The sequence below is a fragment of the Trachurus trachurus genome (genome assembly GCF_905171665.1).
Source record: "Trachurus trachurus genome assembly, chromosome: 5".
Classification (NCBI taxonomy): Eukaryota; Metazoa; Chordata; class Actinopteri; order Carangiformes; family Carangidae; genus Trachurus; species Trachurus trachurus.
In genome coordinates, this window is record NC_139896.1 from 33,688,079 (window position 1) to 33,709,825 (window position 21,747).

General features: G+C 40.5%; 1 protein-coding gene across 1 annotated transcript in view; it reads right to left on the reverse strand.

Annotated features, from left to right (window-relative positions):
- Positions 1-21,747, reverse strand: part of necab3 (N-terminal EF-hand calcium binding protein 3) — a 41,748-nt gene that overhangs the window by 9,592 nt on the left and 10,409 nt on the right. Inside the window, exons 4-9 of the mRNA XM_083971046.1 lie at positions 15,651-15,759; positions 14,011-14,036; positions 11,451-11,548; positions 9,762-9,898; positions 5,985-6,106; positions 3,938-4,017 (exon numbers count right to left, since the gene is read on the reverse strand). Coding sequence (XP_083827172.1) covers positions 3,938-4,017; positions 5,985-6,106; positions 9,762-9,898; positions 11,451-11,548; positions 14,011-14,036; positions 15,651-15,759 — 572 coding nt within the window. The remainder of the gene's footprint in view (positions 1-3,937; positions 4,018-5,984; positions 6,107-9,761; positions 9,899-11,450; positions 11,549-14,010; positions 14,037-15,650; positions 15,760-21,747) is intronic.

Sequence of the window (21,747 nt, forward strand, 5' to 3'; positions counted from 1 at the left end):
GTTATATTATATATATATATATATATATTATATTATTATATATTATAATTAGACAAGTCCTGTTAAAAATAAATCCCATAGAATGTTTGTACCTTTGCTTATTGCCACTCATAGTTATGTTTAAATGGTACTTGTAGTGTAAAAATGCCCACTGTATTTATCCTGCTAACAATATATTTGTCTTTAAAAAGGCCTTGTGTTTCTTATAGCTAAACATGTAACCAAGATGATGAAACAGTCTGAAACAGTGCTCTACAGAGAATAAATAAAAAATGTACAATCACAGAAAAACAAGTAGGAAATATAATCGTATAATCTACGACATTTATTTCTTCCAACCTTACCCTGGGGCTGTATGTAGCCTATCAATATGTTGTTATGGATAATGAAATAAAGCAAATGTAATAACATGGAAGGAGTTTTCATTCTTAAAGGTTATGGTTCTTGTGTGGATATCTGTGTTTATACAGACAGTGAGCCTAACCTTTGAGGCAGAAAACTCATTCGGTTGCAGTTGAGATTTGAGCTGGGGAAAGGAGCAAAATGTGTGTTGATGATGTGGGGATGGATATTGCACTCAGAATATCCTACAGGTTATGAATTGCTTTGATATTCCACTCTTGAGTCCCCCCCCCTGGGTGGACAAAACCGAAGACTGGAGAGAGAAATGTGCTTTGAGAGACTGAAAGGAGGGAAAATGAACATCAAAAAGTGGGAATAACAGGAGCTAATAAAGAAAAGAACAGGGACAAAGAATGAGATGGAGCAGAAGGAAAATGAAGTGATGAAAGAGGCTTGTAGGAGCGGTGATGAGAACGGGTCATTGGATAACGAATGAGACAGGAGAGGTGACTTTGCTTTGTGTTTGATGGATGCACAGTTCTGCAGAAGCATTGTTCTTACACGATGTGAGGGCTTGTATTATTCTTTGTGATTATCTGAGTAAACATTTGACGATACATTTCAAATGTGAAACAGGCCTGATGAAGAAATCTGTTGTTTTCCACATCACAGCTAAAACCCACATATTTATATTCTCAACAGATTGATGAGTGTGTTTTATGTTTTTCCCCCTTTTCCTGTTTTATTCTGGTGTCCCCATGTGTCTTCCACTCCTGTGATTATCCGTCCAATCCAATGTGCAACGTGTTGTTGTCTCTCTCTAGTCCCTGTGCTCCATTCCCTCTGCACCAATTTGTCTTTGTTCCCTGCTGGGAGAGTATACCAGACATTTCCTACTGTTTGACCAGTTTCTGAGTTTTCTGACCTCAGCCTAGAGCTTTTTGATATTTTTTGCCTGACTGCCGGTTTACCGAACCTTTTCTCCAGTAAAGACTTTGATCTGAGAGACTAGATTCTGCCTCTGGTCGTGGATTTGAATCTTTCGCCCTGTGCTTTCAGTCGACTGTGAAACCTTCATGTTGATCTTTCACATGTTACATTTTGCTTCTTTTCAACATCTTTGTTACAGCACTAATCAGTGAGCTCTTGTGTCTTGGTTATGATCAGATAAAACACTGATGCTGTTATGATCATGTATACAGGAACATGAATGACCAGGTTTCTCATGCTCAAAGGAAGAGCCATCTCTGAACCATAACCTAAACCAGGACAGTGATGTGTTGTGAACATGCTAATTTCTAAGGTACCTTTCATTTAACTCATTATTTGGCATAATCGCAATGTCTGCTTTTGCTGTGCACAGTTTCTAGAATAAAAAACCTCAAAGAACAACTGTTCTTTGAGGTTTTCTGTCCTCAAACTTAATTGGATGTGTGTTTCACTTGCTGCATCGCTGTGCACCTACTCACACAGTGGGGGCAGAGGATAATCAAAAAAGTAAATAGAGGCAAGGCACAGAAAGACAACATATTACTGAAATGTCCAAAAAAAAAAGGGAAGGAGTTCCACCGCACACAAAGGGGTCGTATAAACACTGATTTATTTATTTAAAAAGTCAAGCAGCAACGCGTTTCACCTGTGTGGGCTTCATCAGGCTTGTGGCTCAGACACAACCACTGCCCCTTGTAGGTTCTTACTGCAATCAGTGGAATAAGCTGCAGCTGGCCATGGGCTGGTCCAGCCTGTCTTCAACTCATCAACTCATCACTAATATATCAAAGGTTCCACAGGTTCCATAAATACAAATGCTACTACAAAAATATACATCGATCTGAATTCAACACCATAAACAAGAGAACAAAGAGTAAAAAATAACATTGGGCCTCATTCACGAACCGTTCTTAGGAACAAATTTGTTCTTAAATCCTACTTACGAAGTTTTTACGAAGATTGTGGCATTCATGAATGTTTTCTTATCCAGAATTTGTTCTTAACTAAGAACAAAATCTACGAACAGTCAGGAGTATACTTACGCACTTTTAGGTGCTGAGACTTCTGCAAAAATAACCGATTATAGCGTTTTCTTTTGTTCTGCAGTTGTATGATATTATATGATTTGAATAAGAATTATTTTCTTATCTTTTATGATGTTTTTAATAATCATATATATTAATAATAATAATTGACAAGTCATTGCAGTCTCTTAAAAAACATTATAGACACTTAATTCATATCAGTTGTTTTTTTTCTCTTTTTTTTGGGGGGGGGGGGGGGGGGGGGGGGGCATACAGCTGCCGATATGATTTTTTTTTTCCTAATTGTGGGCTGCAACAGTGCACACTACACACAACTGTTTTTTTTTTCATAGGTGATAATAAATATGGTGATATTTATGATGGCACACGTGAGAGTGTGGTCTCTCTGATAACAACCCGAAGAGCCGCATCTACTGCTGACGCAACTAAATATAGCCTAAATATAAATATAAAAATATAAACTAAATATAAGCCTTTTGTTTGTTTCTTTGTCTCATTCCTGCCGCAGTAGCGCCACTTCACTACTTAAGTTCTTTTTACGTTTGGAGTCTGGTGCTCCCTGCCAGATTTGAGCATTTCAACTTTCTTTCTCACTCCACCTTCTCTGCTCAGTGCCTGTGGGTTCTGTGTGCACACGGCCCTGCAGTCTCATGCCCTTTTACGGGCATTGATGGGGCTGTTACCTATGCTAATCCTATGTTAATTAGACTCACCTGGCACACGCCCTCAACTTACGAGGAGATGGCATAAGAACACAGCTGCGAACAATTCTGAGGCTTACGAACGCGTTGATGAATCTGACGTAGGGTTTTCTTAAGGAACTTCTTAAGAACAACTTAAGAAAGAATCTAAGAAGGTTCTTAAGAAGATATTGGTGAATGAGGCCCATTCTTCCTACAGTATAGACCCCTGTGAGGGGAAAAAAGGGGGGGGGGGGGGATAGGTGAAGGAAGGGGAGGGGTGGGGATGTGCTGCTATTACTCCTCACTTGGTGGCTCATGAACTACTGACACAGTAGACCACATGAAGTAGCAAAAAACAAATATAAGGACCTATACAAGTCAATAAACAATTGCATGAATATGCTAAATAGTATTTTTTTCCCCTCACAGGGGTCTATAGGAAGTATGTTATATTTTACTCTTTGTTCTCTTGTTTACGGTGTTGAATTCAGATCGATGTATATTTTTGTAGTAGCATTTGTATTTATGGAACCTGTGGAACCTTTGATATATTAGTGATGAGTTGATGAGTTGAAGACAGGCTGGACCAGCCCATGGCCAGCTGCGGCTTATTCCACTGATTGCAGTAAGAACCTACAAGGGGCAGTGGTTGTGTCTGAGCCACAAGCCTGATGAAGCCCACATGGGTGAAACGCGTTGCTGCTTGACTTTTTAAATACATAAATAAGTGTTTATATGACCTCTTTGTCGTATGCCGGCACCATTGTGAGGTTCTGATCTGTGCTGTGCAAGGCAATCTCCTCCTTCTCAATATTACTGAAATGTGTTAACACATTTGAGTACGTTACTGTCAAAATATAAAGGAAACTTTCCTACCTGACACTCTAGTTTATCCAGAAGTTGCTGCAGCCTGTTGATTTGGGAGCACCAGTTCTCTCCATCTTCTGGGCTCACACCTGAGATGGAACAATACTAAATCAGTGGAATGACCAAAAAATATAAAAGTGTGGCCAACGTCCATTGTGTACGATAATCATATTTCTTTTAAAATTAGGGTAGTGTGGGTACACACTACAGGGAGACATATAGCAAAGAGTTTGACTGGGAGTGGAACTGTGGGGACTCTCTATTCAGAGCATCTGTGCCCTCGTGGGTTGCGCAACCCATTTGATTTGAGTAAGTGTAGAAGTCCAGTGAATATTTTATAGCATTGCTTTACACTGTGGAGTTAGATGCTGAGAATATAATTTGATTGATGTCAGAGACCTCATACAGATGGTTTCCATCAACTGATAAGGACAAAACATAGAGAGAACAGTGCAGAAGTGGATTCACAGTATATGTGTAAAAGCTCCCTCTCTGGGAATATCTCTTTTCACTTTGAAAGAATGTAATGTACTCCATGAAAAAAGTGTGTAAGGATAAATAATATTAATGTGCAACAAGTTTTGTAAAATAAAACCAGGTTAGGCCTATATATACATGGACATTAAACGTCTGATTGGTTTTAAATCTGAGTGTCTTCATTGCGGGCTCAATATCAGCTGTTCAGTCCATCAATACCAGTGAAGAAGATAATAAATGAGGCTCAACATGAAATTATTTTCTCTAGTAAATGTCAATAGAGGAGAAAAGCCCTCAGGGAGAGCTTACTGTCTGCTCTAATTATGCACAGTACTAATGACAGTGATGGGAGTCATCCATGTGTAAACCACTGAAAACAATTCCCCAAAATGTCTGATGATGAGGGCGTACGTCTCCTCACTGATATGCTTTGGTGGGAATGTAAAACCAATCAAATTATCAGAATGTGAGAAGTGTTTCTTCACTGCGAGACTTTGACAATTGCGCACTGTGTATTTACACATCAAAGGATATTACAGTAGCGATACAAAATAGGCGCTTGTTTTTTTTTTCACGGATTCATTTCATAATCACAATAATCAATCAAAAAACACATGCTCTAAGAAATATCAAAACCAACCACAATTATGTCCTGCTGTGCAGCCCCAGCCTGATGTAGGACACAGTAGTCCTCTGTGCCATAGGTTTGTCCAACAATTATTAATGTGTGAGCCACATTGTTGCACTGGGGTGAGACATTTCTTTATTATGATTTAATTAAGCAGCATTTACCCTGAGACAATCATACATACACTGCCCTACAGCTGTAAATACTCACAAGCACAACACAGAATATTCTCTGTTTTTGAGCAGTGGAAATAAATCCTGCTTTAAAATCTATGTCCTCCAGAGGAACCACAGACAGGTTGGTCAAAGAGAGAGCTTTGCTGACAAGAGCAAAAACATATTATCAGGTCCCTGTCCTCTCATGACCTGCAGAAGTGCACCAGGAGGAGACATAGCCTACCGGACCTTCGTTGTCATGGTAACAATAGTAAACACACAATTAAAGTCATGTGTAAAATAACAAGATTTCAATTTTTTCAGCACACGACTCAAACAACAGTTTTCATCAATTTTCTACTCACTGTCATGCCAAGGAGTTATCAAAACGCTTTTGGAGTTCTTTTCATATAATGGCGGTGGATAGAGTTCACTTTTGAATCGTCCAAAACACACACTACGAAACATCCAAATACCTCCATACTGCATACTGTTCTCCGAACCCTTCCTTGGTATGACAGTGAGTAGAAAATTGGTGAATTATCGATTTTGGGTGAAGTATCCCTTTAAGAAGCTGCTTGCACAGACAAACCGTTTTAAAGAGGAACACCCAAATCTGCAGCCATCATCAACATTTTTTATATTACACATTGCTCTTTTATTTATCTTGAATTACTTTTAAAACATTGGAGTTCTACAGTCCAGAGGAATAACTGATGGTTGGTTTTGTTATTGATGATAATCGGACATATGTTTAAAAGTTGCATTATAAATTATAATTGGGTATTCCTCTTACCTGTGGTCAGGATGCCAGAGCAGGGGTCTGATGGGGACATGCATAGGTTATTATGGACCTTCCTACCACACCGCCTGCCATTCCTCTGTACTGCTGTCAGCTCAGGTGCCTTTACCTCTCTCCTGCCATGACAGCGGTGGAGACCAAGGGAGACAAACATCAGAGAAAAAGACAGCAACTGTCAGAGGAGTCTGCTGGGGGGAAATAATAAAACAGAAACTGAAGGTATGGGAGAGAGAGATATAGTCCCATGGGAGATGAAGAAGAGGACATACAGGCTAATGCAACTCGGAAGGAAAGAGAGAGGACTGGAGTAAAAAGTGCAAGGTAAAGACGGAGAGAAAGGGGGAATGAGGTAAAGAAGGATGCATTAATAATTGATTTAAATCAGAAACTGAGATTAATATCTGATGCAAGAGGAGTGCAGTCGATGGTAGACTCAGCAGCCACAGATAAACAGTACAGAGGTGAAAACAATGTCAAGAGAAGGGCAGCATACACACAAGTGCTTATTAACCCACAGGCTGCGTGTTAAAGAGAACTGTTTCCTCTGTTTACACATTCAGATATGCACACACACACAGACAACCACACACAGCTCTGTTGTAAAAGGAAAGCAGTTTGCCATGTGTAAATGCAGAGCATCAAAGCCCCAGTATGTAACTTATTTGGCTTTTTATTAGCAAAAATCAACTATTGCTTTCATAAATACTTATTTCACTGAAGTCGAATCACACCCGCATACAAATGAAAGCTTTCTGGTACCTTAGAATGAGTTGTTACAAGTCGTTACAAATACATAAGTGGGCGATGCACCGAACCGAGGCGGCCATGTTGCATCGCCATTTTTTACGTTCAGTGGCAGCGTGACCGTAGGTAACCATAGAAACTCACCGGAGCTGTCAGGCCTGTATTGTTTTGCCTCGTGCTGGCGGACCACTTGTTTACATAGACGCTTGTTTATCCTGTTACAGCGTCTGTCGTCTGTCTGACGTCTGCCCGATTTCACGTGAATGCAACATCAAGAATACGTTCCGATATGCAACCGCACCGCTAGATGGGGGGAATTCCTACATATTATACCTTTAAGGGCAGGACATCAAGTTATAAGAGTGTGACACTGAGTCACATGATGACTGTGTATATCTGAGTGCACACTTTCATTTTCTCCTGTGTGTGTGTGTGTGCGTGCCTAACCATTTCTAAATGCCCAAGTGCATGTGTTTGTCCTTGTAGTGTGTGTGTCTCTCTCTCACTCCTTTTTGTTGTGTCTTTGTGTGTGCATGCTATTTTGTGTGTGTGTGCAGCGTCATGCTGACAGCGCGGAGGGAGCGCATTGCTAGGAGGTTCACATGCTGAGAAGAGCCTGGAGCCCAAAGGCCACTGCAACAGCCATAAATCCACTGTGGGGAAGCAAAGGAGGGAGAAATGGATGTTTGTTGCCAACTCAATATGTCTGTAATTCAGCACCACCCAACGCTCACACACTCAATCTTTCTCTCTCTAAAATCTATACCTGTTTGAGCTGTCTCAAAAGAGTTATTTATGGGCAAAAAGATCCTTATCAAGACCCTCTGTATGCCCCCCTCCCCTCCCTTCATTGGCACAGACAGCCTCCCAGACTGTCTGTCATTCACTTACTTTTTGTGTTCATCTTTCTTGGTACACTTGCTCTCTTTTTCAATGCCACCCTTATCCTCCTTGCTCCCTCTGCTAACCCCCTCCTGCCTCCCCCAAGTCCCCTCTCAATAATTCACCCTGGCTATAATCGCTCCATTATTTTCGATAATACCAGTGTGGCGCCCAGAGGGGAGAGAGGAGAGCTCCGCTGAGCCATGACACATGCGGTGCAGCAGACGACCCCGGCCACTGCACGTCGGGCTTCCGAATTATTTATCTTTGAAAAGTGGGGAGGGTATATCCTTGACTGCCAACGGTTCATTTGAAATTGCTTTGAAAGCCACGTGTCATGATATTGACCTGGGGTGAGGTAGATTTCTACTTACTGAACGCCCCCTTGATGGATTGATTCACAGAGCAGCTTCTTCTCTGAATGTATTTAAAAAGTGACCCCCCCCAACTGAGATCTCAATGAACTACAATGTAAAGAGAAATGTATTAAGTGCCAGTTGCAGCAGATTCAGAGCTTTGTACTGAATGGCAATGGCATACCTTGAGATAAAGCAGAATTTCTTTACTGATTAACTTCTTCTAACTAAAAGCCGAGGCTGCTTTACAGGAATGCTTTCCAACTCTCACAGATTAAACCAAATCTCCCAAAAAGCTGATTTTACATCACGGTTCACTGCCGCTTATTAATCTTTTCCTCCAATTTTTCAGCCTGTAAAAGTGTGACAAGTTCTCGTGCCTAAACAGCACAATGAGCAGTGCTCAAACTCCTGCTGCAAGGCAAGCTGTGATGAACCACTCGAGATGGTTTAAAGGGGTAATTATAAAGATTTCTCTGCTGTCGATAATGGTTTCTCTCCAGGAGTAGAGGTGATTGTAGCTTGACAAGTGCTTCAACCATGGTTGTGTTAAAGAGGTTATAACCTCTCTGAGGAGTGCTATGTCTCCAGAGTCCCTGTAGTCTCTAGCAGTTGGAGGCTTGGCGGACCACTTGTTTACATAGACGCTTGTTTACCCTGTTACATGCAGCGTCTGTTGTCTGTCTGACGTCTGCCCGATTTCACGTGAATGCAACATAAAGAATACGTTCCGATATGCAACCACACCGCTAGATGAGGGTAATTCCTACATATTATACCTTTAAAGGGATAGTTCAACATTTTGGCAAATTGGCCCATTGCCATAATCGCTATAGTCATAGCAGTAGGTTCGTTACCTTTAACTGTCGGTGTAAGCTATTTTTAGAACCGCGGAGCGAAGCAGCAGGCTGCTCAGAGCTACGCTACGGAGGCTAAAGGAATTTCTTGGTTTCCCTCATCAAACTCATCAAATACACAATCCAAAAACTCTCAAACGTTGTTGTGGACAAGTTGTGAGCTGCACAATCACCACGCTATGAGATAATAATGGAACGTTATGAGACGGAGTTGTTTTAGAGGTAAATACTGTACATGCAAAACTGCTGATGCGCGTTGCGTTCAGGGACAGTTTTTCAGCAAGCAGACTCTGTATTTACTCTGTATTTACCTCGAAAACGGCTCTGTTTCGTAACGTTCCGTTATTATCTCATAGCGTGGTGATTGTGCAGGTCACAACTTGTCCACGAAAGCGTTTTGGAGTTTTTGGATTTTGTATTTGATGAGTTTGATGAGGGAAACCAAGAAATTCCTTTAGCCTCCGTAGCATAGCCCTGAGCAGCCTGCCGCTCCGCTCCGCTGTTCTAAAAATAGTTTACACCGACAAATAAAGTTAACGAACCTACTGCTATGACTATAGCGATTATGGCAGTGGGCCAATTTGCCAAAATGTTGAACTATCCCTTTAAGGCACAGCTAGGTTTGGGTGATTATACAGTTTGTCCCACAAATTGTTGTTTTTGTTGAAACAACCGAAAACTGTGTTCTGGAGGTACAATTCTCATGGTTACAGTCTTTACTGCACCACTGCTCTATGAGGACATGACACTATGTGTGGACAGAGATCCTTAAAAGGATTGCGGTGGAGACGTGCCAGCCAAACAGAACACCAGCGGGGCCATTCCTGAGCAAGCAGTTACCCATGGCAATGACACAGCACAGTGTAAAAAGTGACAAGGCAATCTGCACAAGTGACACACAATACAGACAGTGACATATTGCGGTTTCTCACGGGGCAGGGCTGCTCTGCTCCTCCACGGCCTCCATGGCACACTGCAGTGACCTCTGTAGAGACAGCAGCTGACTGGACGTCTCCCTTAGCATGAACCTGGTGACAAACTGGCCCAACACACTGGAGCCCTGGTACTCCTGAGAGAGGGAGAGGGAGATGGAGACAGATGGAGAGAAAGAGGAGCATCTCAGAGACATGACAGATGCTGAAGAGAGATGGTGTGATAACTTCTCCAAAACAACTACAGGCACTTGAGGAACCTGTGACAGCTGCAGTTAAATTGTCTAATTAATTGCACACATGCATTATTCAGCAACGCATATCCAAAATCCAAGGTGGAAGAGCTTTAATAGGAGGCATAATTGCCGCTCGAGTCCCCAAACAAGAGCATGATTACACATTCTCTGAGGAGCCATGTTCATGCAACGTGCTAATGAAGTAACAGCGCAATGGCTCTTTGTCAAAACTTATAATGACGAGTAGCCTCTACTGAAAATGCATCATGGGATTAGCAATCCACGGCACTCTGTGACAGACCACAGCTGCTAACTAGTGACTGTACAATCCTCTATGGATTTCACCACACCGACAGCTTTAAAGTCCCAGAACAGAGGAGCAAGGTGAACTAATTAAGACGGGAAGCATAATTATTCAGGACACATCTTCTCACCTCTTTTCATTTAACAAGCTTTGCTGTTTTCTCCACAATTTCTCACAATTTTCTCTTAAATTTCACATATAGTCTGATTCAAGGTTATTATCTCAAAAGCCTCAGATTTTTAAAATATATTTTCAACTGCAATTAGATAATGTAAGAAAAAAAAAACCACTGGAACTATACACTTTCCTGCAGTGATGACACGGTTCAAATGCACAAATGGTCAAATTAGAGAGTGGACAGGTTTCTCCAAAGTTAAGCTACATTTGCAAAAATTAAAAAGAAAGCTAAATGAATGAATATCTCACACTCTATGGCAGTCATTTTTTTTCTTTTAAGAGTTGTCTAATGAATCCAAAGGGAGTTTTCAAAGGGTTACATGAGAGGACTGTCACATCTGTATGGTAGCATGAGCCAACCACTGTCAGCTTGTCAGCATACTGTATCTTAGCATAAATACTGAAGACAGGGAGTGAGTCAACAAAATGTGCCTTAGAGGTGTTGATAGACAAATTTTGATGCTTTGAAATAGAGCAGGGATCACTGATTCACTCCTGCCCTGCTCTTATGCTAAACCAGACTGACTGTCTTCTTTTGGCAGCTTCAAACGCAGACTTTAATCTACATCAGCGTAACTGACGGCAAGAGGGTGACTAAGCGCATTTCTCCAAATCTTGGATTATTCCATTAAAGTCAGATCTAAGAGTCGGTCGTTTAAAAAAAGGCCTGTGGATGAAGTATTTTTCCTCCTCTTTTGTTTACTCATCAGTTTCAGGAGACTTGGTGCAGCATTGGCTCCATCTGTGCACGCCAGTGTTTCCTCTCACAGCCATGAATCAGCACTAAACTAAGCATATTTGTGGCACAAACAGACATTGTGTATGTGTGTGTGTGGGTGCGTATTAACACCTAGTTGTTTTCAGTCAGCATCTTTTGAGTTTTTGTGATCTATTATACTGAATGAAGGCAAATTCACAGAAAAACCAAATGGCCCATGACGTAACGTTCAGAGGCAAAAATAGAAACCTCACCTCTTTAGTTTTATCCATTGCCTTTAAGATCGCAATATTCAGGCTCTCCAGAGCTGACAGGACATTGAGATACTCCCCAAGGTGCTGAGAGAAGTAATCTAACAAGAAATAGGAAAAAAAGCTGTCAGCGCTGTTGCAATGTCAATACAATCAAAACATCGACCAGCCACAACATAAGTGCGTTTCAGCTTCTAAAAGCCAGAGACAAACTTTTACATGTTGCCATGACAGATTCCAATTAAAAGCCAACCACAGTGGGAATATCTTAGTAATGGGTAAAAATATCCATGTTTAACTTTATAGTCAAGTTGAATTCTAAGCATTAAATCTCTACATGGCTGGGTGTCACAACACTTGCGGGTTACCATGTCAAGAAACTGAGAACGTGTTATGTTAGTCATCAATGTCATCACCTTGTTTTGTAACACCTGTAGCTGTTAAGATTGATCTGATACCAGATATAGCCATATGACATAAAGTAACTCCTACACATTAATATTCCATGTGAGGGCGTGCACAACACTGGGAACATGGAAACTAATTGAGTTCATTTTTTAAATGAATCACAGTAAGAGAATGCATATAGGGAAATCATTTTAAATCTAACAGAAAAGAGAATATTCCAATCGTAATAAGTTTTTAATTAAAGGTCTAGTGTTACAACAACCAAAGAGTTCACTCAATGTAACACAAAGAAAACAACTTGATCCAAGGTTAATGGACTCGCAGCACCTTCTACATTGCTGTGACACACAAAAACGAGAGGAACATTCTGTCAACTTCTCTTGACGTCAGATGGAAAAAGATGCTATTCCCATTCAATAAATTATGCAGAGCAAGTTTTATTCTGGGTGCTACTGGTATTACAGGTCTCTGTCCTATTTCTCTTCTCTTTATTTAGGCCATCTGACACACACTATGCATTTTTAAAGTGATAAAAAAAATATGGGTCAATAGATCCTGACAGACTTATTTTTTCCACTTTCACAGTGTTGCAGGTGCAGCTTGCACATTTTCAACTCAAATAACACATTCTTAAAAAACAGTCAATAGCTGGATCACTTGTTTTCTATGAGTTTAATTAGTAGATGGATACCACTCATGTCTGTGCAGAAAAGTTGAAGCTACCACAAGTAGTTGGTTACCTTAACGTATCTTAGATCAGCATTAAGCCCCAGTATGTAACTTATTTGGCTTTGCTTTCATAAATACGTATTTCACGGAAGTCGAATCACACCTGCATATGAAAGCTTTCTCGTACCTTGAGTTGAATGAGTTGTTACAAGTCGTTACAAATACATAAGTGGGCCATTTAAGTGCCATTTTTTTTACGTTCAGTGGCAGCGTGACCGTAGGTAACCACAGAAACTCAGCGGAGCTGTCGGCTCGGCAGAAAGTTTTTCAGGTAGCGCCTGTTAAAACTGTCACCACTGTGTAGTGTGAGGAAGGACCAAGGGGGCAGTTGTCGGTCTGAGAAGTGAAGCTCACTTCCGTGTTCAAAAAACTGCAATCCCCTCGGCTTCCTCTGGGGGCTGGCTCCAGAAGGGAGCAACTCCAATTGAGCCCCATGTTAAAATAGCCGACTTTACAGCTTAAAAAAACATATTTACAGCCTGGTACATTTCATTTTTTTGGTCTCAATCGATAGTTTCTACCCCCGCACACACTCTGAGGGGGGTGAATTTTTGTAAAACTCTACCGTTTTACTATTATTAGGTTTAAAATTCTGGCCAATTAGGGCGCGGAAACGTTGAGTGACAGGTCTGAAGACCGCTGCTTCGAGGCCAGTGCCGTGGGCGGGTTCTCAGCCGGCCAACCGCCGCACCTCTCCAAATATAGCAAGTAAAATCCAACATGGCGCGGTTCAAACCCCCGTAGTAGCAGCACAAAACAGGCTCCCCCAAACCAATGGGTGACGTCACGGGTGCTACATCCATTCTTTTTACAGTCTATGGGAAGGACGGAGGCACTGGTGTTGCATTCAGGTGCAGTCAGGCAGACGGCCGTCGGCAAACCAACCGGATGTCATTTTACTCGACATGGGTCAGGTAAACAATACAACATCACCATGACAACGTATTGTCACGCCTGTATTGTTTTGCCTCGTGTTGGCGGAAACGCTTGTTTATCCTGTTACATGCAGCGTCTGTTGTCTGTCTGACGTCTGCCCCATTTCACGTGAATGCAACATCAAGAATACGTTCTGATATGAAACCGCACTGCTAGATGGGGGGGAATTCCTACATATTATACCTTTAAGATGACCTGTCCAAAGGTAACAACCACCTTCTCTGTTTTCAGTCTTTATCCTGAGCTAAGTCAACCGCTGTCTGGATCTTCCTTCACTTCTGCCACACAGATAAGCGAGTGATATCAATCTTCTCATCTACCTCTCAGCAAGAAAGTAAACAAGAGTTGGTTTGATGTCATCCATGCTGCTAATAACCTGAAAATATGGACCCACAGATAAAGACAACAAACACTGATGTTGGTGAATTCCTAAAAGCAGACGTTAACGCACTGTGACACATTAAATCAGCCAGAGCACTCTCCCACCAACCTGATAGCTTGTCAGTGTCCAGATTACTGCAGGGCAGAGCACAAGAGGAGAGGAATGGGAAAAGTGTTGAGAAAGTTAATTAAAGAAATTCACAGTTATGTTGTACTTAATTTCTGCCACAGAGATATGCTGACAGTGGCTCTGAGCTGTGCACTGTGTTGTAACATTAGCTGAGGGGAGAAACGCTCACAGATTCCAGTGTAGAAAACCTTACAAATCAAAAAGCTGACACATTTGTTCTGCTTAGAAAATGATTTTTTCTGCACTTGCAAAGAAGAATATTTCTGGTGAAGAATGACTGTTAATGCAATGGGGCTGGCGGCAGTTCTTTCTCACCCTACTGGAGAAATCTAAATCAATAATTATTTTCTATATAAGTCACAGCAGAAATTATTGCGTGGCCTGTGGCTCTAATGGCCTTTACGGGTGGTTTTCACTATCATCTGCAAAGCTGCTTGTTTTTAAAAGAGCTCACAACAATAAACCATGTTTTTTTTTTCCAGGTTCTGAGATAAATGTTCATTTTGATAGCACGGTTTTTACACATCAACCACAACAATAATTTAAGAGCAAAACCTGCAGCTTTTGGAAATGCTCCTCTTCCACCGCTGCTATCATACAACTAATAGAACTAAAGGACTTTAATTAGACATCAGAGCTCAGTTCATGCCAAGTGCCTCAAGGCTTGGAGTGTGGTTAGGAGAGGTCTGTGAGGGCGACCATGTCATGTGGGTGCCAGTCCGAGCCTAAGAGCCTGTCCAAAAGCAATTTATCACACTGTGATAGAGGAACTGGCAACACATCAGAAAATAAATGCAGAGTTGTTCCTGCAGCCAAACACTGTTCTCACTCTAATTGGTTAGGTGCAAAAAAAGAGAAAAGAAACAAAGTCAATTTAAAAACCAGAGTATCTCTGCATTGTGTGTATGTGTGTGGGTGTGTGGGTGTGTGTGGCCATGGGTATACAGTATGATATGCTAGACTGGTCACAGTGGATTCACTACATTATCTGAGCTGTTGCATACACTAGTTTGACTGCTAAATTCTAAAGTCTGGCTTTCAGTGTTGGTACATACAACATACACAAGTGCAGAAAGTACATACAGTAGAAAGTTGCAAACTGTTTTATGAATACAAATCCCAAATCTGCCAAAGATAATAAAGACAACTGGTTTAAGGACGGAACCATGACAGCCGTTTTAAAAAACACAGCTGTGGAGAAACGCTCTTTTCCTGTGAGGCTGCAGTGAGTGAGTTAAACCTTCTCTGTAGACCAGTGATTTCAGCAGCTGCCCTGAGGCTGATTTCTTCTATTGAAATTTTGGAGGAGTAGGTTTTGAAGTGGCTGGTGTGTAGCCCACAGTACTTTATGTACAAAGGAAGGGGGTAAACATTAATTCAGTCTGCTTGAGAGGAACACATTAACGATGCCTTTAAGCTCAAAACGCTTGCTGTTCACACTCTTTTATGCGTCTTTCTGACGATAAAAGGCATGGGTTTAAAAACTGATGTGAAGCAATTTAGCACTTATAGAAATGAAAAACAAAACAAAGGCAAAAATATTAGTCATTGTGCGCCATGACGGATTAAAGATATTTCAGAAAAAACACAACAACAACAACATAAAAAAGAACACTTACTTATTTTGTCGGCCATCTATGGAGTAGAAAAGCTCCTGTAGCTCCTCTGTGGTCAGGATCCCATCCGCAAAGTAAGCATTGAACTCTTCGAATGACAGCTTGCCATCATCTGAAATACAAGGGAGTGTTTGATTATTATGATACAATAACAAGCTGCTGTGTGTGTTACCACTCATGAGATCATGAAGTCCCAATTATCACCTCAGAACATTTTTAGAAACACCTCTATTCCTAAACTTCATTGATCTATATTTTAACGGCACAGTGGAGTCTCACAATGGCGTCAAACTGAAGGGATAGTCTCTCGAGTCTGACAACAGTGTACTAATGACGGGTGCTTTTATACGAGCTTCACACAAAGCAAATTACAAACACTTTATACAATTATTTTTATATTTGCCTTAATATAACCACATTAGTTAGACTAATCAGAAAATTACTGAAATATGTAGATTTAGCATTTCACAGAGCACATGATGATCCCTCACCAACATGCTTCAGATAATCACACTCTAGAAGCTGCGTTCTCTGTAATCTGAATCCACCATATCATTAATTTTCGTGTCTATAGCCCCTTTTTTTCTATCTCTGGTGTGACAACACACTAATCTTACAAGCTGATGGGACCCATCTTGGTGCACATTAGTTATTTCTTGTTTCCTTTCTTCCTTCTCCTTCTTTTCATTCCACTCTTGCTCCGGAGAACGTCCGTACTGCTTGGTTTGCACTCAACAGTCCAAAACCTATTATGTTCACTCAAATTGAGAGATTGAGATTTTTTTTTATCTTTGAGCAGGTCAATGTTCTATATTAACACTGACTTTGGTAACTTTGTGATGTCACAACAAAGAAATCATCACTTTCAGCCATGCCTTAAGCCCCACCCACCTTCTCCCATCAGAAAACCTCAGAGGTATTGGTTTTGCGGAATGATTAAATTATATTTTCTATTCTATTTGATCACTCAGAAAACAGTCAGCTGCTAGTAACTAAGGTAATACAAATTTAATAAATATATAAAAAAATTCAATAAAACACAGGAAAAAGATGTGACCTAGAAAAGACAAAATAAGCAAATTCACAGTTTTTATAAACTGGAATAAGTGTTTGACTTGTTTTTTTTGTTTAATTGATCTAATGAAACATCAAAATTCTTCCTTATCACTTTTCTGCCAAATTGCCCAATTATTTCAGCACATATCTTCTACAGTTTGGTAGCCATGGCAGGCAGTCAAAAACAAAAGTCATGCTTTAATTCGGAGGTGTGTATAAGCCAAGGAAAACCTTCAAATCCTCATCAATAAGATTATTCTGCAGAAAATACTGCACAGAAACAGTCCACAGAATAAAACAGTAAAATGGACGACCGACACCACACACTTTGAGCAGTTTAGAGTTTACTCCTACTTCCCAGACTGGTTAACTGTGAGCACAGCTTGTTGTGACAGACAATACAGAGAAAAAAATCAACAGAAGATAAATAGCGCAGTTGTCATCTGTGAAGAAGTGCTCCTTCGTGATCCTACCATTAGTCTGTCTACTGGCACCGACCACACGGATCGGTCGGCAGTCAGTCTGCCGGAGGGAAACTGTGAGATGTTTTAACCCTCATCAGAATCCAGAGCAGCAGATAGATTGGAATCTAGGAGGAACATTTCTCAGCCATGACAGACACTCAGTGTGCGGGAGGAAGGTGGTTACTCAGATTATGCGATTGAAGGACAGGCCGAATGATTAGAGCGATAACACGGAGCCAAGACGTGCAGATGGAAAAATGAGAACGGCCATGAAGTAGCCTATTTGTTGCACCAGGAAAAACAGACTGGTTTTGTCATGGAGGGTCAAACAGCCCCTGAAACAAACAAAAGCAACCCAGCCATGTCATTACTGAGCTTTTTAAACCCTCTGAACGGAGAGGACTTTTGGCTCCATAAACCCATCAAGTAAAACTGCCCAAATAATGACCCTGTCTGCAACATGACAAGGTAAAACTGGGAGCAGTTTAATATATGCCACGGAGTTCCAGTTGGCTGACTCGGCATGAAAACTCAAGGGCAAGCTTGGAGACCATCTGTTCTGCTGGAGCCTCTTTGACACCGCTCGTCATTACCTCTGACCAGAATGTGTAATAGGCTTATTCTGGTCAGAGACCACACCTGGCCATCGCCACGTTGGCCCAGTTTCTCTTTTTCTCAGACAGTCTTCCATTCCTCCTCTCACTCTCTATCTGCTTTATGCTCCTCCACTTCCAGATTGATTTAAGTTGCACTGAGTGGCGCAGTGGGTTAAGCAGGCGCCCCATGTATTGAGGCTATAGTCCTCGTGCAGGCGGCCCCAGTTCGAATCCCGCATTGGACGGCCCTTTCCTGCGTGTCATTCCCCCTCTCTCTGTCTCTCTTGACTGCACTGTCAAATAAAGGCATGAAAAAGCTCAAAAAATATACTTATTAAGAAAAAAAAAAGATTGATTTAAAAAGGATAAGTGTTTCCTTCTATCTTTGTTTCAGCAAAGGCGATAAAACAAACAATACAATACAAAGAAATCAGTGTTATTTCTGTACCTTAGAACAAAGAATGTGCATGTTGGAGCAGCACTTTATTATAATCTTACTCTGAAGGTGAAAACCTTCGCATTTTAATACAGATTTTATATTGAGAATTTTTCAGGGTTTCATTATTTTCACGCTTCAGTGATAATCTTTACACTCTTTATGCTTAGTTTACAAAGTTTTACTCATATCCTGATGCCATCTGTACTTAGTTTGTGCATCTGAGCCCTCAGATCCCTCCACATGTCTTCGTCTCCTCTCAGTTGCATTGTGTTGAATCAATGTGTTTGGAGAGCTTCCTATATTTGGACTGCCAAACCAGACAGGCAGCAGTTATGCTCAGAAGTGACACTCTTGATAATGTGTTTGATGGACTAATGATGAGCACTGGCAATCTCTTCTATTCACTTTGACAGTTCTGGGTTAAACATCTTCCTCATGAAAGAGGATGACCGCGACAAACACACACACACACACGACTGGAACTGAGTCATCTCTTCTATTACTGGTAAAGAGACAAGATTTCAAGCTGCCCATTGGTTGATTTAGTTGCTTTGTTACATCTGCATACTGATTTTTGCATGATCTTCTACTTTCCAATTGATCATCTGTATCCACTTTAGAACTGGAGCTGTGATCAACTACTGTTTAAACTCAACATAAGTTGTTTGTACAAATTAAGTGCAAACCCAAAGTCTAGTGAGCAGCTCTATTGGTACAGTAGCATGAAAACACATTACTATTACAGGACATCAAATTCAAATCTTGAACATGCAGATCTGTGTGCTAAGAAGAACGTCTTGCAGATGCCTTTAAACACCTTTGAAAATAATAGACTGCATGTGATTTTATATCTGATGTATACATAAATGAAAAAATCCAGTGTGTATGTTCCCCCCGTATAGTCTGTTTAAAATTATACTTGTATTTATACTTATAAATGGCAAAAGTTGTAAGTGTATGTATTTGTCTCGCACACTTTAAATGCCAAACAGCAATCATGTCTTTAATCTCCTGCAGGCCCTGAAGTGATGTTGGCGACAGATGGCATCGGGAAATTGAAGATGCACAGTCAGATGAGGGGGATTATGTGTTGTTGTGTCATCTTAAGACTCATACCTGTTGGTTTGCTTCTTAACTCCAATTTATGCATCTTCACTCCTATCACTTGGATCTCTATTTATGACATGTGGGATGTGAGGATGATGGGAGGATGGAGAAGTTCACGCAACACTTATTTGCCAAATGGAGCGTCACTGCTCAGTTAAGTGACATTCTGAAGTGATGTTTATCATTTATAATGTATTATACTATAGGCCCTATATTACAGAGACTATACTATTCTGCACTGATGTGTTGTGCTACACCAGAGTTCTTCATCTTTGCTATGTCGTTTTACATTGAACTTTTGCCATTTCTTGCCCTAATACTGTTGTGTTATAATCTAATATAAACTCCCTCTTTCTCTTATTGCGTGTGCATGCCTGAATAACATGATACATTGTTCTGTTTTAAAACTGTACATCCCTAAAATATTCCACTAAATGTATTTTCTAATCCTGTTATGTCCCTCTGTGTTGTGTTTTACTGAAAATTAAAATGCCACTGGTTACTGAGTTGCCAACACAAATACCAACTGATGCCTTCAATTTAATAAATCATTCATGCATGGCCGGTGACATATAAGGAACATTAAGTTCTTTAAGTAGATCATGCATTATGTGGAGGTACTCCATGTTTCCAGTTAATGTGAATGTGATGTGACTTATACAGCAAAAGTAAATGTTTTAGATGTTTTTTCACTTTTTTTCTTCTGACATTTTTCATTATATGATGATTTTTTTTTTTATGAGAGTGATTCTGTTCATAAAATTACAAAGCTTGCATCATAAAGGCTCCAAGGCCACATTTCTAAGATCAAGAGAGAGAAAAAAAGGAGATAATACTGTAACAAAGACATGTCACTGACATGGTGGAATCATAAAAAGTATGGACATGACAGGACTCAAATCCCAGCTAGACCCATTCATCACTGGAGCAATTTGTCATCACAGCTGTTTTCTTTAAAAACAATAAATCATCAACGTGCTGAAAACAGACACGGTGGTGAATATTCACAGAACACCAGAGCTAACTGTCTAATATCGCCGACTTAAACTGAAGCATATAAATATACAGGTAAAGCATTCATACAGCACACTGCCATTATTACAGCAAGAAAGTAGCTATAAATCACACAGCAGAGGCCAATCAAAAGCAATATGCGTTGTAGACTGCTCGCTATACACTGAGCCAGAAAAATCACTGAGGAATTCCAAGCTGGTTTGAGTGAGGCTGGTTAAGTGCTGCTGATTCTGTATGCTGTATCTGGCCTTTTCTCATTTACAGTAAAAAAAAAAAAGTCAGACTAGTCTAAACAAAGTGTTCACAGGATCAGAGTAAACAAGAACCAAAATGAGCAAGTGAGGGAGTCCTGTAAAGTAGGGCACAAAGTAGGCCGCGCTCTTATCTCTGAAAAGGTTAGTCCCATTGCAGCCTCTCCTAAGTGGTTTATAAATTCCCACAAATGCATCACTGCTTCGAAAGCAACTAGCAATACTGAGAGAGTTGGGTCTTGTTTCTTCATAGTAAACTCCTATACTATACTCAAGCCTTTCCCGATTCTGGTATTCTTAGTATCAATGCTCTACTTTAGGATGTGTTGCACCACCAGCCCATCTGTGATATAAGCTGTCTTTCAGCTTCCTTATCCCAATTTAAGCATGAAGGCTGCTTTCAGATTGCATACACCTACCACTTTTCCATTTTCATGCTCACTAATGGTCTGAAGCGGACTGGTCTTTTCCTGTATGTTGGAGTGGATGTCAGGCAAGAAGAAGGTTCACTGGTTCATTAAAAACCCAGGAGACAAAGAGGAAAATGACCTCCTCAGCTTCCCCACTGGATAGTGTGTCTGATAACTGAACATCTTGAGAACAACAACTATATTTTATAGTAAAATGTGAAGTTCCTCCTCATACAAATTAGACAACTTTAATTTTGTGTACCTAAAATCCAAAACTGCTACATGTAGAAATGTCAAACAAGGTTGCTCATCTGAGACCATTCTGCCAATTAGGTTGTCACAGTTGGTTAACTTCTGTAGGATGTCTAATTATCCACAGGATTTCATCCACACTGGTGATGTTGAGTCTTAAAACATTATTAAAGGAGAGTGTGCTTGCAGTAAAAAACAAACAAAAAAAAACCTTCAGGGACACGAACATGCTGTTTTTCATCTTTAACAATCAGCTTAAGGTTTTTTTCTTCTTTTTTTGGCTACCCTGCTCAAAGACCATGTGATACCTTTGAAATATTAATTAAAAAAAGTGAATGTGCAAATCTTGTTTTGCAGTAATTAAATCCACCTCAAAGCAACAAACTTGGACAAATGCAGTGTAAAATTTCCCTTTAGCTTTGGTCTACACATACTCCTTGAAAGTATCTATCTCTTAAGCTGCTGAAGCTCCACTGTGTTTACCAACTAGTGGCTAAATTCACCTGTCTCA